Genomic DNA, 23,813 nt, shown 5'->3' on the forward strand with positions numbered 1-23,813 from the left:
AAACTGTTTCCCAAGGGAACAATGTCTGCACACACACACACGTACACAAGCGCACATGCACACACACTATTAACCCCGAGAGTAAACAGTGCTTTCGGTGGGTGAGCTGGATTCCCATAGTTGGTTTGTTTCCTTGGCACCCAACACCCACTGTCCTGTCCTCAGTAGCCCTGGTGACGACAGACGGGTGGTTCCTGTGACACCATTTTGCTCAAGAGAACTGCGTTTGGGTCTGTGTGTCTCGTTATTTTTGTGGCTCCCTCTGGGAGTCGTCAATTAAACATCTAATTAATTTGTGCGTGGACAAAGGTTGGAAATAACAAAGCCAAAGATAAAGTATGAATAACTCTTACTTTGAATGTAAAAATATTTACTTGTTTCAGTTTCAACAAAGTTTTCCCTGTGGATCAGTGATATAATTTCCAATAATGATTTTATCTTCATTCAAATTACATCATAACTCTTCTTAACGTATGCCATTTGCACTTCATTAAGAAAGAATAATTTAGTATTGTCTACATAAATGTTAACACACAATGCATCAATCATATTTGGTATGTATTATAAAAATATGAAGGCCAAACAAGATCCTCCAGGAACCTCATACATTTTTAATTATATGGATATACCTATAAATTTAACCCATGGCCTTACGCACTGTGACACCGATCCCCCCTCGAGAGATTAAGTCTGCTGACCGCTAGCTTCTTTGGTTGTAGCAGCTTTAGAAATGGCCGCACCATAACAAACAGCACAGTCTATTTATGCACGCGCAAACCGCGATCAAAAAACCACTCATAGTCACAAATAATGCTCAGAACAGCATCAAACTTCATCAACAGTACAAACAGGGTCCCAGCCCATAATACGAGGCATCAAACATCTGTTAGCTTAGCCTGGTTTCTGTTGAAAAGAGACGAGAACAACTCACCCACTCTGCTCCAGTTATACGCTATGCAGCAACTTTCCACGTCCAGTATAGCTTCCAGACACTGACAACACACGTCCGAGTCCGACTGGCAGCACATTCAGACTCAGCGGCCACTAGCAGGCAGTGACCACATCTGACCATTTACCCAGCACATAGACTCCACCGGCAGATCTCCCTCTTTCACTTTTCTCCTCCATTTCCTTCAGCTCGTCTTCAGTGAACTCAGTCTCAAACTGATAGGGGCGCCCATCGAAATTAAACCAGTCGTCGTTGTTTTCAAACTGCATAAGCCGTGTTGTCCATTCTGTGATGTCTATGTGCTGGGCCTGGGGGGTTCGAGTGGTCACTGTGGTCACTGTGGTCACTGCCTAGTGCTAGTGGCCGCTGAAACTGAATGTTCGTGCTGCCAGTCGGACTCAGGCGTGTGTTGTCAGTGCCTGGACTCTATACTGGACGTGGAAAGTTGCTGCATAATGTATAACTGGACGAGATTGGCTGAGTTGTTTTCGTCTCTTTTCAATAGAAACCAGGCAAAGCTAACAGATGTTTGATGCCTCGTATTATGTGCTGGGACCCGATGATGTTTGGTGCTGTTCTGAGCATTATTTGTGGCTATGAGTGGCTTTTTGATTGCGGTTTGCACGTGGATCAATAGACTACGTTGTTTGTTATGGTGAGGTCATTGCTAAAGTTTCTATAACTAGAGAAGCTAGCGGTTAGCAGATTTCATCTCTCGAGGGGGGGTCCGCTGTCATGGTGCGTTGGACCATGGGTTAAACTTATGCCGGAATATCCCTTTAACTTGCACTGTCTCCATCAAATAAAGCCGAAATAAATATCTATAGATATTATGAATATAACACCTTCACAGCCAAAAGTTTTTTTTTCCTCCACAAACTTAGGGACAGCCAAGTTATGTCTCACTTGCATTACTCAACAGCACTTTTTACTGTTTATTTTTCTGACTTTTTTTGAATGTGCTGCACATGTAACACATCACAATGATATTTGCTATTATACTTTTTTCCCCAAATCTTTCACATTTAGCATTCATTGTATTTTCTCTCTTAATACCAAACAACATTACTCTTTTTCCACAAAGACAATCTTATTTGCACTTAATCATTCAGCCAGAAATACATTTTTTTGTGTGTTTGCCTTCTTGTATGTGTGTGTGTGTGTGTGTGTGTGTGTGTGTGTGTGTGTGTGTGTGTGTGTGTGTGTGTGTTCTCTACTCTGGTCAGCCAGCCCAGTGAGATTAATAGGGCTCAGTGTAATCAGGAGGTAATGGGAGGCTCATAGGCGTCTAGACAGTGTTCAGACCAAACCATAACTCCTACACCCAAAACACTGGGGAATTACAGCAGGGAAAGGACAAAAGGTAAAATAAGAAAAAAAAAATAGGGGTTATTTTGTCTTAACCTTAACTGTGTCAAGCTATTATGATAGTAACAACATTAATAAAGAACGAGGCCAAATCATATGAACATAGGCATGAATGTGAGAGTGAGCACAGTGATTTACCGTGGAACAACCAATGTAAAAAAAATGTATTTTTATCACTCCCTATACCTTCTGCATATAAATCGAGAGGAAAGTGGAGAGGAGTGCTGCTGAGGGGTGGGGTAAGGAGAGGAACACACACAGCATATCATCAGGCTTTCAGCCACAACTTCCCAAAACCACAGAAAAATAAATAAGCCAAGAGGGGAAAAAAATCTTCTGGGTCTGGAAAAAATGATCTCATGTTTAGTCATGTAGCTTTACGGGACAATACCCAGGACACAACTTAATATTTTATTATTATAATTTTATGACAACCTTGTCAAACTGCAGCACAAGGCTGAAGGTATCCATATTTAGGAAAGAGGGCAACCTAGGGAGAGAAAGAGGAAGAAGAGAGAGATGAAAAGAAAGGGAAACCTGGGTGGCCAATACTGGTGATGATGTGTGCATTAGGGATGGTTGCTGGAAAAGCACTTATAAAGTCATTGACAAGAAGATGAAAGAAACTCCCCTGGTCACTGAACCATCCACTGACTCTGGCAAGCAGGCTCATTTTGATTAGCGAAGACAACGAACGACAAATGCGTTTAACATAAAAAGAAAGACACAAAAGATCTTCCTGTAAGAAGTTCAGGGATCTCTGCTGAAGGCAACACAGAGCTCATGATGAACATCTTCATCTCCAATCAGACTCAGAGAGATGCCGCACTTGTCAAGAATCAAATTTCCCGAGTTGACTGTATAATATTTGAAATCATGGCCACTGGTTTTCGAGGTAATCAGCACAGCATGTGGAATAAATTGTGCCACAGGTGCACTATGCACTGTAAAGCACCTATATTTTATAATAACAGTAAACATACAGCGAATTGTATTTATGTCAGGGTCATGTGCTGTAGTGGGGGTTTTTCCAAGTTTAGTAATTTTCCAAAACACCGCCTCTGTAAGTCTCTTGCTTCACTTTCATTTTGAAGCTGTATGTGCACATTCTTTAAAGATGATATGCAAAGTCAGCTTTCCAAAGAAAGGGCAGAAAATTTGGGAAGCCCTGGAAATCATCAACTCCCCTTTCCATTTACTGGATTCTGCCCATTAGCTGTAAAGAAACCTAAGGGGCATCAACAGTTTACAGTGTAGAGTCACTTTCATGACGAATCATGAATAAATATATGACCAGGCTTTTAGGGCAGTTCATAAAATTATGACATGGTAGAAAGAAACGGATCCCACTTGCTTCCTCTCTCCAAAGCTTCAACTTCCTCCCACAGATGGTTTAGTTAATCAGGTGAACTGAGTATGGAATTTGGTGGTTTTACATGGGGAGAGATGGTAAAGCCTGTTTCAGTGGAAATCTGCAGTGGACGGCCATATGACTGAAAGCTGCAGAAATATCTAGAAATATAATACTTTCACAGCCAAAAGTAGCTTTTCCTCACAAACTTTGGGGTGATCTTGTTATGTCTCACTTGCATTACTCAACAGATTTTACTGTTTACATTTTACTGTGACAGATCCTTATTGATATTGCTGAGGGTTGATGGAGAACATGACCAGACCGAGAAGGACTGGCTTGTATGGCGTGACGGGTCTTTTCTTTTTGTGGCTCTTTCTGTGAGGCTTTGTTCACGTGCAATGTTTATATCATAATAATTGTTTTGGTCTAGCTGTGTGAAAGGCCATATTTATCCTTTGGTCAGCTATAGCCCCCATGGATTTCGGGGGGCGGAGCTAATAAAAGAGCACTGGAGGGAGCAGTGTATTTGTTTTGCTGTTGAGTTCAAATACCAACAGTGTTTCTCCAGAATCATTTCATGAGTGATCATGATCATGAGTGATCATTTAATCTACACCAAGAGCAACAGCGAGGTGCAAGATTAGAGGGAGAGGAAATTTATTGGGATGCCACAAAATGTTGTGACTACTTGTAAGGCTGCTGTTGTTGGGCTCCTTCCAGCTCTGCCTATGATCAGTGATCCAGCCGGGGAGCGAAGCATTCAGTCATTCAGAACTTTCATGTTATTGTTTTTGTGAGAATTAGTAACGTTTTTCTGCAGCGCTGTTTTCTTTCTTTCTTTTTTTTTTCAACTTTTCTCCTAAGCACTTCTGGCAGAGAAAGCCTGATCTCTCTGGAACAGTTATGTGTAAACATATTTTTACATAAATTCTCTCAGCATAAAGAGGAAAAAACACAGACTTAATAGATTATGACTTACCCAAACAAACAGAGACGAACACAAACAGTCAAATGGCACGAGGACAAGTCTACAGTGCTTAAAGCATGCCACTGGTGTCTTCATCATCATTATCAATTTCATCATCATCCCGGGAAAAGCGGGCATCACAGCTGAGAACATGACACTTAAAACAAATGAAACATGGCACCTTTAAAATACACAGTAAAGAGTGGGTGACCTTTCAAAAAATAAACACAGACATTACTCAGACAGAATGTGGTGGCGGTGGTGGTGGGGTGGAGGGGGGGGGCAAGGTGCTGACATGCGGGTAAGGCTGGGTGGGGGACTCATGCCATGCAATGAGACTTTTAGTGTGGCTGTGGAGAGTGGGAGCTAAGAGGTTGGATTAAGAGAAGGAGGGTAAATTCGGAAAAGGAGGGGCCGAGGGCACACAGCGGTTTTGGCCAGTGGGAGGTGTAGGTTTAGAGGAAGAGGGGGGGGGGTTATATGATGTGGTATTGGGGTTTATCCAACCTCTACATACACGCACATGCACACATGCATGAACCTTACCTTTCACTGGCCACCCAGCTGTGTAAACACCCCATGACTGAGTGCTAGCTGGAGTGCCAAGCCAATCGGTGGTTGAGGAGCAGAGGGAGGAGGGACGAGCGAACCAATGACTCAGCTTCTGGGTGTGGAAGAGAAACACTGAGAGTCAGAGTGACACAATGAGGAAGAGGCAGCTAGGTCAGGAGTTAAACTCATCTCCCTTACTCCCACTGTCTCCCACTATCTGTCCATGTCTCCCTCCCTTTCTCAGATGTTCAAATTTGAATTTCATACATGTGTACGTCAGAGTATACATACGGTCTCTCTTCCGTCTGTCTCTGCAGTCAGTTCACATTATTGTACCAGCTCTCCGTCTCTACTGAGCTGAGCGAGGCGAAGAAAGTTTTCATAATTTGTAAAACAGAGAGGAAGCGGAGGATATATCACGTCCGATCAAGAGTGGAGAAAACAAGCAATAGAAAATGAGGGAGGTGGAGAGGAGACAGATTTCAAGGAAAGAGAAAGAAGCTGAGAAAGAAAGAGAATGAGAGCAAAGTGTCCAGTTTCAGATTTACAGTGGTAGTGGGAGAGATTTTGGCCGTGTTCTTATAGCACACTGAGGACAGAGCCAGAGGAGGAGTAGGAAGACAGATTTACATGGTGAGAACAGCTCTGGCTGCTCTGGAGCAGTGCACTGGACACAGGCCGCTCTCCGGTGATCTCTATATTTAAGGAACCGCTCCAGTGTAACAACACAATACCTAGATATTAATTCATGCTTACTTTTTTTCACACTCAATCCTCATGTGAAATTAGTGAAACCATGATACCCAAAAACACACGACTCAAGGTCTGTTCTTCCCAGGGCATCTGTTCAAGTTTTACTGTGGTATTACAGTGATATATGGAGCCAATATCCAGGAGGGATTCAATGTCAAGAACATCTTTGTGTTATGTGCTGTAAGATAATAAGTCAATTTATGAACTGAAGTGCCAGGCTGCATTTGGGTATTTTCGGTAGATTCCATGTAGATTCACTCAGCGGAAATTAAGTGAAGCTAGTTTTCATACTTTAAGAGTCCCTGTTATTAATAACAAATTACATCTTAACCAATATAACCAATATGTACCTTTCACTAGCCGCAGTAGCTGCATGACTTTTAGTCCAGAGCCACGTACAGTATCTCAACAGTCATGGATTCAGATTTTTTTTTTTTTAAACAAAGAAATTCTTGGTCCACAGAGGATGAATAATGATTCAATTAGGCTACTTTTCCTCTTTAGCACCATTAGCAGGTAAACATTTGTACTTTATCAGGGGAAAAACAGAGAGTAAAATGCATGGTTCCCAGAGGATGGCCATCGCTAATGGTGATCCCATATGTGTCTTTTTAATGATACCATGTGGTTGTCATTCATGGTTTTAGGTGAAATGTTTCGAAAGTGTGAAATTTTGGCACAAAAAGTTGTTTGGTTCATTTCTGTCTTCCATCATCATCAGATAAAAACATTTACAGTAATTTGTCCTATGCTCCGAATTTTCCCTCAAATGAGGAATAATTACTGGCATGCATTGCAAATGGCATACCTTGCATCAGTCTCACACACTTTGTAAAAGTTCTGCACAGCCAACATGTTTTGTTTTGATGGCCTGTGTGCGCCAAGCACAGTGCACAAGGTGGGCGGTGGGGCTATACTTCACAGCACACATTACTCTCAGCGTAGGTGAGAAGATAAGAAGATTATAAGTAGGCCTACAGAACAATCAGGGCATGCTAAAAATCATGATGTCATTTTTATTGTTAGCATTTAGCCAGGAGCGCTGTCAGGCCTCCCAGATCTTGGATAAAAAGGAACAAACTCCACTCCACTGAACTGAACGTCAAGATTAGTGTGGACTAGGTTTGTGGGTTTAACACTGAGGTTATATCTGTCAGTCATTAAGTGTTTACCTCTATAAACATTTAGTCACACCACAAGCTATCATTAATTTCACTTTGTGTAACCAGTAATAACAGAGCAGAGCAGGAAATGTGCCATTAAGAGTCTGTATGAGGGTTTGTCCTGCATGTTTCCACTCAGACAAAACTGGGATAAACCCCTGTAGGTGTATGTGTGAGTTTTGTGTGTGTCTGTGTGTGTGTGTGTATGTATATATATGTGTGTGTGTTTGTGCGCCTCTTTTGGGGTTTTACTCCTTATTTAAGACCAATATTTACCCAGCAGCCCCAGGGTGAGATTACCTCATATTCTCCCACCCAGCTGTGCTTTCTCAGCGTTTCCACGACAACCGGCGGAATGTCCCATCATGTTTATCTGCCCGCCAGGGAAACAGAGAAGAGAGAGGAAGAAGAAGAAGAAGGAGAAGCGGTGAAGGGAGATGAAGAAGATACACTTAAGTCGAAGTGTGTGAAGAAGACAGACACTTCCACGCTTTGAATAATTACACATCCAGGAATGAAAAAGGAACTTCAGTGGGGTAAAGAGCTACAGGCTTACTATTGGTTATTGATTGGAGCGTAACCAACAGGCTACAGGAAGTTGATCCACATCTCCACCATGCAGGAAACTGTCAAGAGGCCAAGTAACAGTAACACGAGTATCATCTCTCAAATATTATTAGCAAACTCTGATGTAGTTTTGTCCTCCTTCTGTTTTAGTCTCTGTTTTATTCCTATGCATGACGACTAATCAGAACATGTGGTAATAATTTATTGAGTTATTTAAGTAAGCAAATACCTACCATAATGTTGCAAACAAATATAATGGCTAGTTTATGAAATGTATTAATATTTCCTATGTAGCTTCCACATCTGATTAACCCTAATGCTTCATATGAGGAGTTGCAGTTGTCGACACTCGACAGCAATAAACACTTATTAATACAGATGTGGCCACTTTTTTTTTTTTTTTAACTATAGCCTATGCTCTTCCTTTCAAAAAGTATACCGGCTCTGCATCTGAAAGTGTGACTATTTAAACCTAACACACAAACCATTATAAAGATGTGTTCATACTTTCACTGACTTGTGAACCAAGTCGATCACAATAAAAACAGCAACTTCAATTCAAACAGTAAATCTCTGAAAAGCTCCAGAGAAGCTGTTCTGGGATTGAATGTAACCTCTGACCTCCCAGAGGGGACAGTCCAAAGGAGAACTGATCCTCCGGGATCAGTCACTTAGTGTACCTCGTTTTGGTTCAGTAAAGCTGAACGTTTGGATTTTACATGGCATTTGGAACAATTCGTCATTGTGAGTGGGCTTTAAAACCACCAGCACTTCTCTGGCTGGATTCAGCAAGTTTTAGTGCAGAGTATACTCTCTCCTCCTTTAACCACAAAAGTTGAGTTGCCCTTGAGTAAACTGTGTAACCCAAAAGCACCTAAAACTTCTCCTCTTGACATTTCCTGTGTTTGAATTTGTGTATGAAACGTAACCTTTCCTGCTGCCTACTCAATCATAAAGCAGCCCAAATCAGTGTTTGTGTTCTTAGTCAAACTGCTTGATTAAAGTATTATTAGATTAAATCTGAAAAACTCTACTGCAAAAAAAACAAGGAAATTCTGTTTGGCTAGTTGACTGAATTAGTGTCTGTCCACATAATCTAAACAACAAATGAAACATTTTAAATAACCTTTATTGCCAAGAAGACAAGACACACAGTCAACCCTCCCCAGTGTCTTTGGACACAATACCTGGACCTAGATATAGCTTCATTCACTTGTATCAGGGTCAGAATGGCGGATTAGCTAAGGAAAAATGTGCAGTATGTAGTTTGTGATAGTTCTCATCTATAATGACCTTTTGCACCAACAAAGCTTGTCGGGGGACAGAGAAACTGTGTATCGATTTTGTCATTGTTGATTTTCTGAGAAGAGTGGACAATGAGATATCAGCAAGTTCATAAAGTCTTCGTAGCTAAGATTTTAAATCAAACTGTAAATGACTCAAATAGTCTTTTATTTTATATTTATTTGTCACCTCTATTATCATCATCAAGCTAAAACTTAACATAATTGGTGTTATAGATGCAGAGTTCTTTATAATGACAAAGCACCCTCAAAGAGTTGAAGCCCACAGTCACACCAGTGGCTCTCAGCGGTCCCTGCAATGTGGACACTGTCTCTCCATGGGAACGGACAGTTAGGCTATTTGCTTTAATTTGCAACAGAAAAGCTTGTGGTGTGTAGTGACTGTTAGGGAATGTTCTATTTGGTCTTCCCCTGGCCTGTTTAAGTGATAAAAGTGTCATTATTTAGCCTCTGAAGCAGAGGGGAGAGTGCAAATAAGACTGTATGACCCTCTGTCAAGAGCCTCCGTTCTTCAGAAGCTCATTAAGGGCCTCCAAGACAGCACATCAATTGGCAGGGCCCTCCGGTTTCCTCCCGGCCTTTTTAAGCCCCTCTCCTCGGATTCACGCCACTCTGGGGCCCACAAACGGCAGAAATGGACTCAGCTTGGAGCTAGAGGGGACATGAAAGGGAAGATGTGGCGCTGTGCAGTGGCATAGGGGATTTATTAAAACAGCAGGAAAAGGCCTTGGATTGGAGCCAAATAGGATCTCACCCTGTCGGGCTCTGACCGGATTTAGGGAAGTTTGGGTTCACTTTTTGAGATGCTCTCCTGCTTTGGTCTCTGTGCCTGGTGAATGATTTTAGACGGTCCCCAAAAGCTTTGATTGGCGTCAGTGGTTGCGCTCGACTGAGCAGCAGACCCATAAAAGTGGCAAAGGCTATTCTCTATGAGACTGCAGTTGGGGACCGAATATGGAGCTGCAAGGGCGCTTACTGGACTCCGCCTTAATAAATTTTGTCAATGACATGAATCTGATAGAGTTTCCGCCAAAGTACACTCTGGGGCCGAAACAGCAGGTGGAGGATGCCCTACCCAGTCCCGACGACGAGGCGCGCCTGAGCGACTCATCCTGGAGCAGAGACCTGGAAAACGACGTGAGCGCGTCCGAGGATCTGGGGATGGACCCACCGAGATACTACACCCGGGGGACCCACGGTCACCACAGCAAGTCCAGACGGAGGAGGATCATCACCGTGGTCCAGCGACAGGCGGCCAACGTGCGGGAAAGAAAGAGGATGTTTAGCCTGAATGAGGCGTTTGATGAACTGAGGAGGAAAGTTCCCACATTCGCATATGAGAAGAGGCTGTCCCGTATCGAGACGCTGCGCCTGGCCATCGTCTATATCTCCTTCATGACGGACCTGCTGGAGAACACCTGACACACCAGAGCAGTGTGAACTTTGATTAGACCTGATTATCAAACTTTATTCATCTTAGAACCACAGCACAATAATAAATAAATAAATATATCCGAGACTATAGACTACAGGTTTTTATTCCAAATTCCCAAAGATTATTTTCTGAACTATAGCCTGTAACGATGTTAGTATTAATTAAATTATTAGACAGACATAAACAACGAAACCGATAACGCTTTTCCCAAATATTGCATTGAATATAATGTGACTTATTGTTGCTTAAAATAAAGTTACAGCCTATGGTAAATTTGTTCTGACACAACGATTAACAAATGAGGATACAATTTTATTCAGGATCAAATTGACCAAATTTGATTCCAAGGACTGATCGTGACCGGCTTTAGGCCATCGCAACATTTGACAGGTGCGCTTTGCAGAGGTGAAAGCTCAGGTGTGATTTTAAGCACCTTGGAGAGCGACGCAGCCACTCGCCTCACCTGGTCCGTCACCGACGACGAACAGGTGAGACCCTGTCCCCCCCTGTGGCTGTCCACAAACAGAGCTCGAGAGCAAACACGGAGGATTTACTGGCACTTGAAAACCTTACAATGAAGCGGATTTGAAAAGCAAATCCACGGCTTCCTGCGTATTATCTTTGGCACTGAGGTGTAAATTGTCCCGGGAGATTGAAATAAGTGAGGAACAGATCCCCAAAGGCAGAGACATTTAGACAGGAGGGATTCAGATCCACAGAGGTGAGCTACTTGAGCTGGGTCACGGGGGACCAGGTCGGGCCTGCTGTGGCCCCATGTTAGGCCGCCCGGTGTTGAAACCGCACATCCTTATAATTTGCCACATCTAGTTCCATCCACATATAGAGGTGTTTCTGATGCGTTTTGATATTGCGTCTGGGCTATATCGCTGCAGGCCCCTTGAGCTGGGTGGTCATGTGTGCGTTTTTAGGCCCTGTGCTCTGAGCGGCTCTTTCTCTCTTCGTCCCCCCCCCCCCTCTAGTCCATCTTCATCACCTCCAGTGTTTGCCTTGTGCGCTCCAGTCATACACCGCCTTTAGCGACCCGCTGTGAGCACGGATCCGCCCTGAGAGCTCCCTGGGCCGGCTCGCCTTTTAAACCTGAGCCGCAGTGTCGGAGTTCCCTGCGGGAGTCAGACCTATTGAAGCGCATACCTCAACGCGGGGCCGCTGACGGGAAAATAAACACCTCGCTGTGCTTATACGAGCCGAGACCTCCTGCTGTGACAACCTCCTGTGTTTCAGTAGGTCTGATATTTTTCACCGCCACCGCTGCTCCCTGATCCAGCACGTCCAGACCTGGAGCGGCCTCCTCCACAAACAGGTCTGGAATAGGAAGCAACCATATCAGACAGAGGGACAGAAAGAACCTGGCAATGACACAAAAATAGCAAAATGAGTGTGAACATTGCAATATATCTATCAAGTTCATTTATAAACTTTCAAAATACATTTAAAAAATCTGTTTTTGTAGTAATTTTAAGTTTGAATGTTAGAAAAAGCAGCATTATGCACATGGGCAGAAATCAATTGTAGTGGGGGGATTCATCCCTATAAGTGGGGCTGTTGAGTCCTTACACACATCTACACCTATGATTCAATAACACCGCCCCAGTTCAACACCCCCTTTCAAAATGTTGTGTAAAAATGAGTCTGCATGTCTTAAACTCTATTCCTAATATCATAGCTTGTCCTCTCCTTCTCCTGCAGTATTATGTTACACCCCTCCTCACCCAATCAGAGCGCTCCCCAAAATCCTCCTGCCCGCTCCTATAAGAGCCCCGGTCGTCCCAGTCTGGCAGCCACCTCTCCCTCTCCGTGGCGCACGAGATTTACCGTAATACCAGCCCACACCCCACTGCAGGCCACACTCCTCATTACCTGTCCTGTTTGTTGATGTTGTAACCGGTTCACGGGATTCGGGTCAGGGGTTATAACGGTCCTTCAGACCACAGAGAAAAAAAAAAGTTTTGTAAAAGACGATGCGAGAAGAGGACTCCTCCCCGATGGACAGTGCAGGGAACAGTGAGGAGGAGACCGACCGTCAGCTGCCGCGGAGAGGATCTAGGAAACGGCGCGCGGCACGGAGGAACACTGACGCGGAGGAGGAGGGAGACGTTGAGAGTCCGAGTCCCGGGAAAAAGAAACGCAGGAAGAGCTGCGACGGTGGAGGCGGCAGCGCCGGGAGTGGCGGCAGCGAGGCCAGCAGCAGCCCCGCGCGCTCCTTCGATGACCTACACACACAGCGCGTGATGGCCAACATCCGCGAGAGGCAACGGACACAGTCTCTCAACGAGGCATTCACGTCGTTACGTAAGATCATTCCCACCCTCCCGTCAGACAAACTCAGCAAGATCCAGACGCTGAAACTGGCGGCCCGGTACATCGACTTCCTGTGCCAAGTTCTTCAGAGCGACGAGCTGGACGCGCGAGGATCCAGCTGCAGCTACGTGGCGCACGAGCGCCTAAGCTACGCGTTCTCGGTCTGGAGGATGGGGGGCGCGTGGTCCCTGTCTACTACGTCCCACTAGCATGGATACTTGGGACAGCACGGTAGGCAGAGCTCCTTTCACTTTTCATCCTGACTGTGCCAAGATGCTCCTATGCGCCTTTTACGCATGGCATCCACATGATCAAATCAAAACAAACCAACTCCAGTGTTACAATATGTATAACCTGTTGAGGCTGCAACATGACATTCCCTCAAAACTCCCCTACATTCATTAATCTTGCTTTATTTTCGTCATAAAATGGGGGAAAGTCCCGGTAGGGTAGCCAACCTGAACGCAAATTACGCACATAATTTGTTAAACAGCCTACAAAAGTGAAATTCACACATCAAAATATGCAGTTATTCACAATTTGTGTGTAAGATTAGGGTTTTGAGGTGGCAATGGACTGTTTTTATTCTGAAAATATAGATATAGCCTCTATGTTTACATTGCTTTCCCCCCACAGGTCACAAGCAGGTTACATCCTTGTACCTACACATGCTTTGAGAGATGGTTTAACAGTGGATTTAGTTCTATCTCTTGGATGTTTCTTAACCAAATGAATAATTGTTTTCACAGATTATCCAGACTGAGGAACCAGTGGATCAGGGCCAACCCTTCAGAGATAGACTGAGACAAGGCCAAATGCAGCTGAGGCCCAGGCACAGCCGCTGCTTCAGGCCTGAGAGGAGAGCGGCTCTTTCAGATTTCCCTCTCCCCTCACATGGGCTGTCATGTTTGCGAGGGAGCACTTAGGACAGACAGGACGGATATGAAGAAAGAGAGACCACTGCGACGTTGAATGTTGTAAAAACAAAAAAAGGAAAACGAAGAACTGCTCTGTTTTGACATATGAGTGAAAAAAAAAAGACAGTTCATTCCACATTCCCTGTGGCACTGTTTCACAGCAAATGACATATTTTGTATTTATTTTTATACACAGGTTCAAAATTCCTTTTCCCCTCTCAAATAAACGTTATTTATTTTTGGGATATCACAGAATGCTGAATGAATCTGGAGTCTGTGCATTTTGAATGTTGTAAATATTTGGCAATATCTTGAATAAAAAATAAGAAAGTATCTTTCATTCCTCTCAGTTGTTTGGATGATTAGACCCTGATTTCAGCTCTAAAACAAGAGATGGAGGGCATACCTGATATTTTTCTGAAACACTCTCTTCCCATATAGTTTCACTGCTCTAAGTCTATGCACAGAGTTTATTTTCATATGTTGTTGCTGAATCCCCAGTCAACTAAACCACAGTGGAGGGGGACAAAAGAAAACATCTCATACCCGTGGCTTATTCTGAAGTGATTTCTAGAGCTCAGGGATCTGGGAAAGCCATAATTAGTTGGTGGTCTGTTTGAACAGGGTGAATGTGGAATTGTGGGAGGCATGCATGATATTCCCAGATGTCCTTCGAGCCACAGGTCAGCATAGGAGTCTCCTGCAGGTGCTACAGCAGCCACCCCGAGACAGATAACAAAAATGTGGTGGAAATAATGCGCATGGTTATACCTAAAAAGAAACAGTTATCTACTTTTAAACATCAGAGTGGAAAAAAACACAATCTAGAACTGCAATATCATGAAATAAAATTATGTTTTAACCCAAATACTGGCTCCACTGTAGGATTTTACTGAAGCTGTAGCACAAAACCTTTAACTGTTACCAAAGACTGTTTGAATCTCTCAGGACACACAAAAACTCACTCACTGAAACACAATGAAGTATTGATAGGGAAAAAAAGACAAATAAAGGGGCGTTATAGGCAGCTAAAACACCACTGCTCTGTTTCTTTTTTAGAGGCCCATGGATCAATCTGTAGAAATATCTCAATCAATTATTAAGTGCAAATATCAAAGAAATATCTCTGTTAAAATGTAGGCTATTGTGTGTGACCCACATAGCTTTTATTTGTTTAAATGCAATAGAAACAATAACCCTGGAGCAATAGACTTTTACTCTTCCGCTACTGTGATATCAGTTGAGCGATCAGAGATGAATGATACTGAATTCAACACAAGCTCACTGTAATGTGCCCCAGTGCTCTCTCTCTCTCTCTCTCTCTCTCATAGGCTTGTTGAGGGATGATTACAGGAGCGTTGCTGTGTTTTTGCATCACAGGTTGCGTGCGGAAGGTAAAGCCATCAGCTCTGACCCCGAGGCCCCTCACCAGCCACCGGGGGGAATCGATTCCCACCCTTAGATCACCGTGGCCATGTTATCTTAAACTTGAGGCTGTTGTTCTGACACGGAGGAATGTCACCTCTGAGGCTCTGAAACACACACACACATACACACATATAGGTTGTACACACACAGATTTCTCACGCCTACCAAACAGGGAAACACATTCCAAAGAGAGAGAGAGAGAGAGAAAGACGGGGAAGAAGGCTCCTGCAACTTAGCTTCTAGCCCGCTTTGATGTTTGAAGGCAACGGGATGGCCGCTTGTTATCAGTGTGAAGGCATCTGGCTCTCTGGATTAAGTGTGCTATGATTTATAGACTCTTTGATGACTGACGCTCACACTCAAACTCTCTCTCTTGCTCATTAATCACTGTTTCTATTTGCCTACTTCTTCAGCAAATCCAGACTTCAGTGGTGCAGTCCTGTTCCTGTGTTTTAACCCCTCCTGATGTCCTTCTGGGTCAAACTGACCCAATCTATAATATATATCTATAATAATCTACTTCTTCCCTTCCCTTCTCCCTTCCATCTTTCCACAATCCTTTTCCCCTTCATTCCTTCCTTCCTTCCCTTTGTCCTTATTTCTTCTTCCTTCCTCTTTTGATCCAATTGATCTGTTCCCTCCCTCCTTCTTTCCTCCCTTCTTCTTCCTTCCTTGAACGAATCTGTTCCCTCCCTTCATCTTTCTTTCCTTACTTTTTCCCTTCCCTCTTTCCACAATCCTTTTTCCCTCCCTTCCTTCCCCTCGTCCTTACAGTACTTCTTCATTCCTTTTTGACCCAATTGACCCAATCTGTTTCCTATCTTTCCTTCCCTTTTCCCTTCCTTCTTTCCTCCCATCTTTCCCTTTGTCCTTCCTTCCTTCTTTATTTCCCTTCATCCTTCCTGCCTTCCTTCCTTCCTTCCTTCCTTCCTTCCTTCCTTCCTTCCTTCCTTCCTTCCTTCCTTCCTTCCTTCCTTCCTTCCTTCCTTCCTTCCTTCCTTTTGTCCTTCCTTCCTTGACCCAGGAGGACAACAGGAGGGTTAATAATGCCAGGATGTTTAAAACTAAGTAGAAGAAAGTATCTCAATTCAAAATCTCATTCCCCACACTATAGGCCTGGGTTGTAGTTTGGCTGGTTGTTTATGTAAACACTCGAGCGAATGTCTACCTGTATCTTTATTTATTTATTTAATTTATGTTTCTTTCAGCTTTGTGTCTCCTTCACTTCCATCTCTGTCTGAAGGTCCTCATTACAGGGTAACAGGCCCTGGTTTATATTAACCGTCAACACCACAAGAAGACAAGGTGGGGGGAGAGGAAGTCAGACTGACACACACACACACACACACACACACACACACACACACACAAAGAGAGGGGAGAGGGAGCAAAAGAGACTAGATTTACAGGTCTGGTTTTCATTAGTGCCAATTATCTGTGTTTCATCTCAACCTGAAGCAGTTAGCGACTATGTGTGTATTCATCATGATTGTGTTTACCTGTGTTTCTGTGTGTGCATTGTTATTTGTGGTTGGCTGCTTTGGAAACCTTGCATATTAAATCAAGACCACCACACCTGAGAACAGTCCCTGAACTGAACTGAAATCCAACCCCATCACTGGTGGAATAAACTTTACAGACCAAATGATGATTGATTTATTTGATTGGTTTCTTATTGGCCTGGGGCAATTCACTTGGATTTATCAGAGAACATGAGTGTTTATGTTTTCACCTATCTAAATGATCACTTAAATGTCTTTAAAAACTTTACAGGTGTAACTGAGAGAAGTAATTTGGCTTTTGAGGGCCAATCAGGTTGATGTGAAGCCGTGCACCCATGACAGAGTAACATTTGGAAGCCAGTGAGTTCTCATGGTATAACATCTCATGTGGCATTACAGGAAACCTGGTTATCCCAGTTTAGGCATGAGTCACTTTCCTCAAGATGAAAGAATCGAACTTTTGAGAGACAACAGGGTCTAGTGAAAGACCAGAGTTGAGCTTATGGAAACTGTAGCATCCAGCATATCTGAGACAAGACATCAGGATGTCTTGGCCTCTGCTGCATCGATTTTGACCAGCTCCCTGACTCAACTTTACGAAAATCATTGAATTACGTAAAATGACACATCTAAATAGATAGATTTGTTGTTGTCATTGCATATAAAAACACAACAAAATGTAGTTTGTAGCAGCACATCAAATCAAAAAGCAGCATAAAAAGGCTTAAGTGCAGTTTTAAAAATTATAAATAAATAATGCACAATAATGTTGCACAATGATACATGCATTTCAATCTGTACCATAAAGAAACACCTGTTTGATCTCCCTTTTCTGAAGTAATACTTATTACAGTAATAATCTCATTCTATATTTAGGCCTACCCTTTACCCGCACATCACACCATCAGTTTAATATGTCTTATAGAGGTCCTATTTTTTGGAATGGACTACCGTCGCTAAGATCCATTATCTTCCTATTTACTCTTTAAAAAGCAGCTAAAAATACATCTTAACTTTTCTTTAATTTCCCGCACTCTGCATATCACACATCCTTACTCTGTCTTTTTTTATGATTTCAATATGAATTGTTTGTATCTTATTTCAATTGTCTCTATTATCTCCTCATTTTTGCTCATTTTGCTCATACGCGTTGATTATGTATGCACTTTATGTCCTTCTTTTCCTCTATGTATTTATTTGTTAGCCATAGACATTTGTTTTGTTGTAATTAGTGACAGGGCTGGAACTTATGTACAAGCCAATCAGCTTTGTTCCTTCCTTGCACCATTGACTATAAATGTGTGCTAAATAAATAAATAAATCTAAACCTAAAAAAACATGAGTAATGCTTTATAAAGTCATGTCTCTAAAAACTAAGCAGGGACACAGTGAAAGAAAACTGCAGGCTGGTAACATAATGATGACACACACACACACACACACACACACACACACACATAGCTACACATTCCCTGAGGTCGGTGCCAACTGCACCCATCATTCTTGACCTCTGACCTCCCAAACTGACCCTGTCCCACTGACTGCAGCGACCCCCAGCTGGACCGAGAACCACCACGTTCCCCTCCACAGAGAGTGAGCGCTCCATTCACTAACACCTCTCAGATATCATGGACAGAGAAGTGTAGACATCACTGTAAGGATTATGGAGGACAACAATGATACGCAGGAAGAACATGCCAGAGTTTGAAACTGAACAAACTGAGAGAGAAGTGAGAGAAGGAAGACGAGAGCTGGAGATGAGGAGGCAGGAAAGGAGGGAACAACAAACTTATACCAATCCTCTCGGCGCTTCTGCCCAGGGCTGTTTATCTTGCAGATTGAGTTAAGCGCAAGCCTCTTATAACTCTCCACATACCAGACAATATCACAGTGGCCCTGCTTTACGAATATAAACATAGGCCCCTTATCAAAGACCGGCACAGTTCATTCAAACACATAGGCTCTTTTTCCTAACTTAATTTACTGCACCCTATACAAAGTTCCTTTATTAAATTTAAGCTGTTTGAATGTCTAATTCTCGCTGAAAATGAGGAACTTTAGGGGGTCTATTGATGAGCGTTAAAGGGGTTTTCTTCATGTTTACCTTATAAAACCACACTGGTCTCTTATCGAGCACACATCTATGGACTATCAGTGTGGAAAAGCCCTGGGTCACACAGAACACAGTGTTATTTCCACAGAGAGAAGGCATTGTTTCACTCAACACAGGAGCATTCACAATGATGGGAGTGTGGCTTTCAATGGGGAAGTGTATGTTTCCTTGTTGTGTTAACAGGAGAGAGGACTGTCTCAACTCTGGTCATAGTAACTGACGCACACACATGAGCGCGCGCACACACACGCACAGTGTTGCATCATCCTGTATTATATAAAGTTTTTGAGCTTTTCTTAGTTGAAAGCAATAACCAGAGCGCAGCCATAGTTTACTGGCATTCATAGGGCCTCTGTCATTGGCCAGTATGCACAAGCACACACACAAAGTGAGGGATGACTTGGCAGGAAGAGCGACTCCAGCCTCAGAGTTGGTCTAAGGGGAGCTGTGCTGGGAGAGAAATAGACGTTGAAATCTGCAGCCTTCCCTCTGGTCTTCACTGTGGGGTGGTCTCTGTTTCTTTCCCTCCTTTCTTTATTTCTCCCTCCTCAGTCCTTCCCTCATTACTTTGAGGTGGTCTGTTTCTGTCTCTCCGCCTCGCTCCCTCTCCCTCTATCCCATCCCAAAATCGTTTTCTCCCTCTCCTCCTCTTCATCATATTCCCTCCTTTTATCTGTCGTATAATCTCCCTCGCTCTGTTTAATATCTTCCCCTCTTTCATTTCCTCCTCTGACTCAAACTCCCTCCGTTTCGCCCTCTTTTTGTTTACCTCGGCGTGCACACACAAAAAAAAATGCTCGTCGTGCCTCACTAATTGCTCGGTGGCGCTCGCCAGCGTGCGTACAACACTGGAGAGTGTGAGTGTACTTTAAGAAAGGAAGAAAACCGTTGTGAAACAAAGAGAAAGATGCTGGGAGTATGAGAAAACAAAGTTTTGCTGATGCAGTGAATATTGCTGGCCTGCATTTTTCTACCCAGTTATGCTGTGTGTGTGTGTGTTTTACTTTGCAAAGAGTTAAATATTAGAACATTATATTTCCTTTCCTGACTGTTTTTCAGCCTGCGTCTCTCTTTCTTCTCTCTCTCAGAAGGTGTTGGTTGTGTGATTTTATAAGCCTGCCATTTGGTGTCATACGAACCATTGCATGTTTTTTTTCCAGGTCCTGTAAAACAGGCCTAAATGCCCCATAATTCTCTTCCCCTGGCTGCCTGTTAAGTCCTAGTGCCAACTTTCAAACTCACAAACGTAAACACTCACACACACACACACACACACACACACACACACACTGGAGTCATGGCACAGGAGGAAAAGTGTAAAATAACACCATCTACTTAGAAAAAAGAGGTGAGAGGTCTTGTGGAGACCAAAAGCACATATAAATGCAAGGAAGGATGCATTAAGGACAGAGACGGTGAGAGAGGGAGAGAGTGAGAGTGGCATAAGAAAGAAAGGAAGCTGTAAACACTGTCCTTCAGGAGAAATAGAACCTCCTCTCCTGCCCCCTGTACCAAACTAAGAGAGAGGTTTTCCTACAGCAGATCACTGCAGCAGATCCATCGTATCAGGGAAAAACATGATGAACTGTTAAAAGTCTGTCTGGGAGAAGATCCACAATTTGTAAAGTTAGCTGCACAATATGTAACACCATGCCATGAGACTAGACTGATCACAACCATTATTGATATGATATAATGTTGTTGTTGTTGTTGTTGTTGTTGTTTTTCATTTCTTTATTCTATGTATTATTAGTATCATCATCATTTACATAATATGAACTACGTGTATATATTTTTCATTATGTAACTTACCCAATGACACCCAATCTGTGTATAAGCACACACACATGCATTATTTTACTTGTATATATTTGATTCTGTGAGTTGTATTTGTTTTGTTTCATTGATTCTTGAAGCTTTGGCAACAAAGTTCTAGCAACATTTATGCCAATAAAGCAAATTTGAATTGGATTGAATTGAATGGAGAGAGAGAGAGAGAGAGAGAGAGAGAGAGAGAGAGAGAGAGAGAGAGAGAGAGAGTTGATTATTTTATTTTGTATTTTGTGCTGTTCTGAATATGAATTGCAATGTAAGTATTGTGTAAAATGCTTTGGCAAAAACAAATCTCTGTTCATGCCAATAAAGCAAATTGAATTGAGAGAGAGAGAGAGAGAGAGAGAGAGAGAGAGGAGCAAGCTTGTATATCTTAGGAAATACTGTAATAGCACAGTAAAAAGCCAGGCACCAGGATTACAGCAGGGCAGAGTAGACTGTGTGTGTGTGTGTGTGTGTGTGTGTGTGTGTGTGTGTGTGTGTGTGTGTGTGTGTGTGGGTATGTGTGCGTGTGTGTGAGTGTGTGTGAGTGTGAGCACATGCACATGTGAGAGAGTTATAAATAGGTGGATCATCTGGACTACATTAGAGGTGCAGTGTTTAAGTGAACAGGTCCGCTACCTGCAGCCACAGAAACCTCACAACAGACAGTGCCAAGCCCCAAGCTGGACACACACACACACACACACACACAGAGGGAGAGAGAGAGAGACAGACAGACAGAGAAACAGAGACAGAGAGAAGTAAAAGAAAATCAATAGGCAAAGCATTTTCAGCAAAACTAAGCTGAAACAAATCATGGAGCCAACAGACAGGTACGGCGCCTCACACGATAACATGACCTGTGGTAAATGGTGGCGCTCCACGGCAGCTTTAAAACAAACATGGCCTATTAGCAAAGGCACCAGGGGTGTAGCAACCCTGCTATTAAATAGTGGTCGTAGCATGAATTTAAATGAGAGGGGGAACATAATGTCTGAGCGAGGTTGTTCAGCTTTGAACTGACCATTCACCACTTCCCCAGGCCACACACATGAACAGCACCAGTATGCACAAATGTACAAAAGCCTTGGTCTGAATGAACAAGCATGAACGTGTGAAAGCTGGTGCATTTCAGTAATACAAGTTTCAATTCCCTGAAGTGAATACAAATAGATATATTTTGCTGTAAACACCATCTAGTGTTTAAATGGCTGTATACAAAAGTAGATTTATATCTCCCAAATATTCACGCTCTCAACATCACAATCTCAACATTTGTGTCCTTTCATTGCATCTTCTTTCCAAGTTTGCTCAAAATCTAAGGCCCCTGAAAATCAGAAGTTGGAGAAGGAAGTGGACCCTCCCCCTCCAATAGCACATTTACACTCACACACACTGAAACCTGAGCCACAGGAAGTGGTCCTGAATGTCAGGGTAGACAAATTATTCACTGTTTGAAAAATGCACCTTTTTTCACCCATGCTATATTTTCCTCCTCCTCCTCCTCCTCCGGACTCCCTCCCTGTCTCTCTCTCTGCATTTATTGTTTTCATTTCAGGTCCTCCAGAGAGGAGCAGTGAGGGAGACAAAAAGCTCTGCTACCTGCGTTATCTCAAAGTGAGCTGCATTCAGACTCGGAGCGAGCTGCTGCTGCGGTTGCACAGGCCCCAGAATTCTGGGAAATATTCTCCTGCGGTGTTCCCTGAAGACTTGTGGTATTCCTGCCCACAGTATCCCCACCACGCTTTTGTGGAATTTCCTAAATGGATGAAAAGCAGGTTTATTTGAACTCTTTTGAAAAGTGAAACATAGATCTTCCTTATCTTTGTGCGGCTGTATTATTTTACTGTGTAAACCCAACTGTGAACAGGCTGAGGGGGAGAATAAAAAGAACAATTTTGTGCTGGTTTTACGAAGAGAAGAAAGAACAAACAATAAAACCACCCAGTTTAACCTACAATCTGAGTGATTAACAGTGTAAAACTACTTTTAAGTGACCTCACCCTTGTGTAAATGAACATACCTCATTTTTTCAAAGTATGCATAATAATACATGATGTATCAATCGGTGGGGGGTTAAGACAAGAAGTCTACCAAAGTTAATTTGCTTTTTCTTCTTACCCATTTACTGAAGCAGGACAAATCCCCAAATCTCATATTAAAGCACACTATTAACCACATCCTGTTCTCTCTACTTTTACTCTTTAACCCTTTTTAGTCTTAACATGAACTTTAACAGAGGATGGAAAGTGAATTACATACAACCTGCCTGAAGTCTGTAGACTTCATTTGTGACCAGTAAATATTATTTGATAAACAGTCAAAATCAACCACTTCCAGCAAACTGCTGAGCTTTCAAATTGAATATTTAAGTTTCAGTCAGGAAGAGCAGACATGTACAGTATAAAAAAACTAATAGGCTGGGAGAACACGTAAAAAAAAAAAGTCACTGAAAAGAGTCTGAGGAACTAAATAGTCATGGGTCAAATATAGGTTAATGTATCTCAGCAGTATTTTTAAGTCCCCTGCAGACATGACCCTGTTAGTTTCAACTCATGACTGTGGTTTCTCCTGGTCATTACAGCACAGTTGAAAAGTGCTACACAAATGCAGTTCACTTATCTTTCGTTGCTTTGAAAACTTTCATATCAGAGTGACAAAAGCCAGGCCTCTTTCAGAGCAGAAGAATTTGACATTCAGCGAATCTAACCCACCTAACGTGCAGTTTTTTGATTAACTTAAAAGTTCAATCCTCTCCTGTCTCTGTTCTCACTGCTTGGCTTTTTATATTATTCATTTCTCTCTCTTTTATTACACAATGTTACAATGCACCATTCTTGGAACCTCTATGTGTTAGCTTAGGCCCTGTGACTTGTTATTCTGTCTTTTTGCTATGACATTTGTTGACACATATGTTATCCACTAGGGCAGAAAACTATCCAAAATATTCTGTATGACTTTTATTGTGTGACAGTGATTACTGTTGGAACTGGACCCGAGGAATGGGCACGCAGCACTTGAATGATACGGTCGCTGTGCACCAGGAAGTGTCAACTCTCCTCTTGCCAGGGCCGTGTGGATTAGGCCGAGGTCAGGGGGGGAGAAGGTTGTGTTAAGTGGAGTTTGGAAGAACGGCCGCCAAACACACTTTCCCCTCGGGCATTTGGTGAGGGGACAACTGAGATGTGTTTGTGTGACACACACACACACAGAAATGGTTGATTTAGAAGTAAACATGTTGCCCTGTCGGTACCCACAGTGCCTTGGGCTAGTTGGCCCACTGGCCCACCCGAGTGACCCTTGTTAC

At 42.9% G+C, this 23,813-nt stretch overlaps 1 protein-coding gene across 1 annotated transcript; it reads left to right on the forward strand.

Moving 5' to 3' along the window:
- Window positions 1-12,203: 12,203 nt before the first annotated feature.
- Window positions 12,204-13,729, forward strand: twist1a (twist family bHLH transcription factor 1a). The gene is made up of 2 exons (XM_085792029.1): window positions 12,204-12,962; window positions 13,481-13,729. Exon 1 carries the CDS (start codon window positions 12,392-12,394, stop codon window positions 12,938-12,940), a length of 549 nt encoding a protein of 182 aa, XP_085648155.1. The 5' UTR covers window positions 12,204-12,391; the 3' UTR covers window positions 12,941-12,962; window positions 13,481-13,729.
- The last annotated feature ends 10,084 nt before the right edge of the window (window positions 13,730-23,813 follow it).

This window comes from Trachurus japonicus, chromosome 11, assembly GCF_045865225.1.
Source record: "Trachurus japonicus isolate A0001 chromosome 11, Traja_1.0".
Classification (NCBI taxonomy): domain Eukaryota; kingdom Metazoa; phylum Chordata; class Actinopteri; order Carangiformes; family Carangidae; genus Trachurus; species Trachurus japonicus.

Coding starts and splice junctions, on each gene's coding strand:
- twist1a (XM_085792029.1), top strand. CDS start 12,392: ATGCGAGAAGAGGACTCCTCCCCGATGGACAGTGCAGGGAACAGTGAG.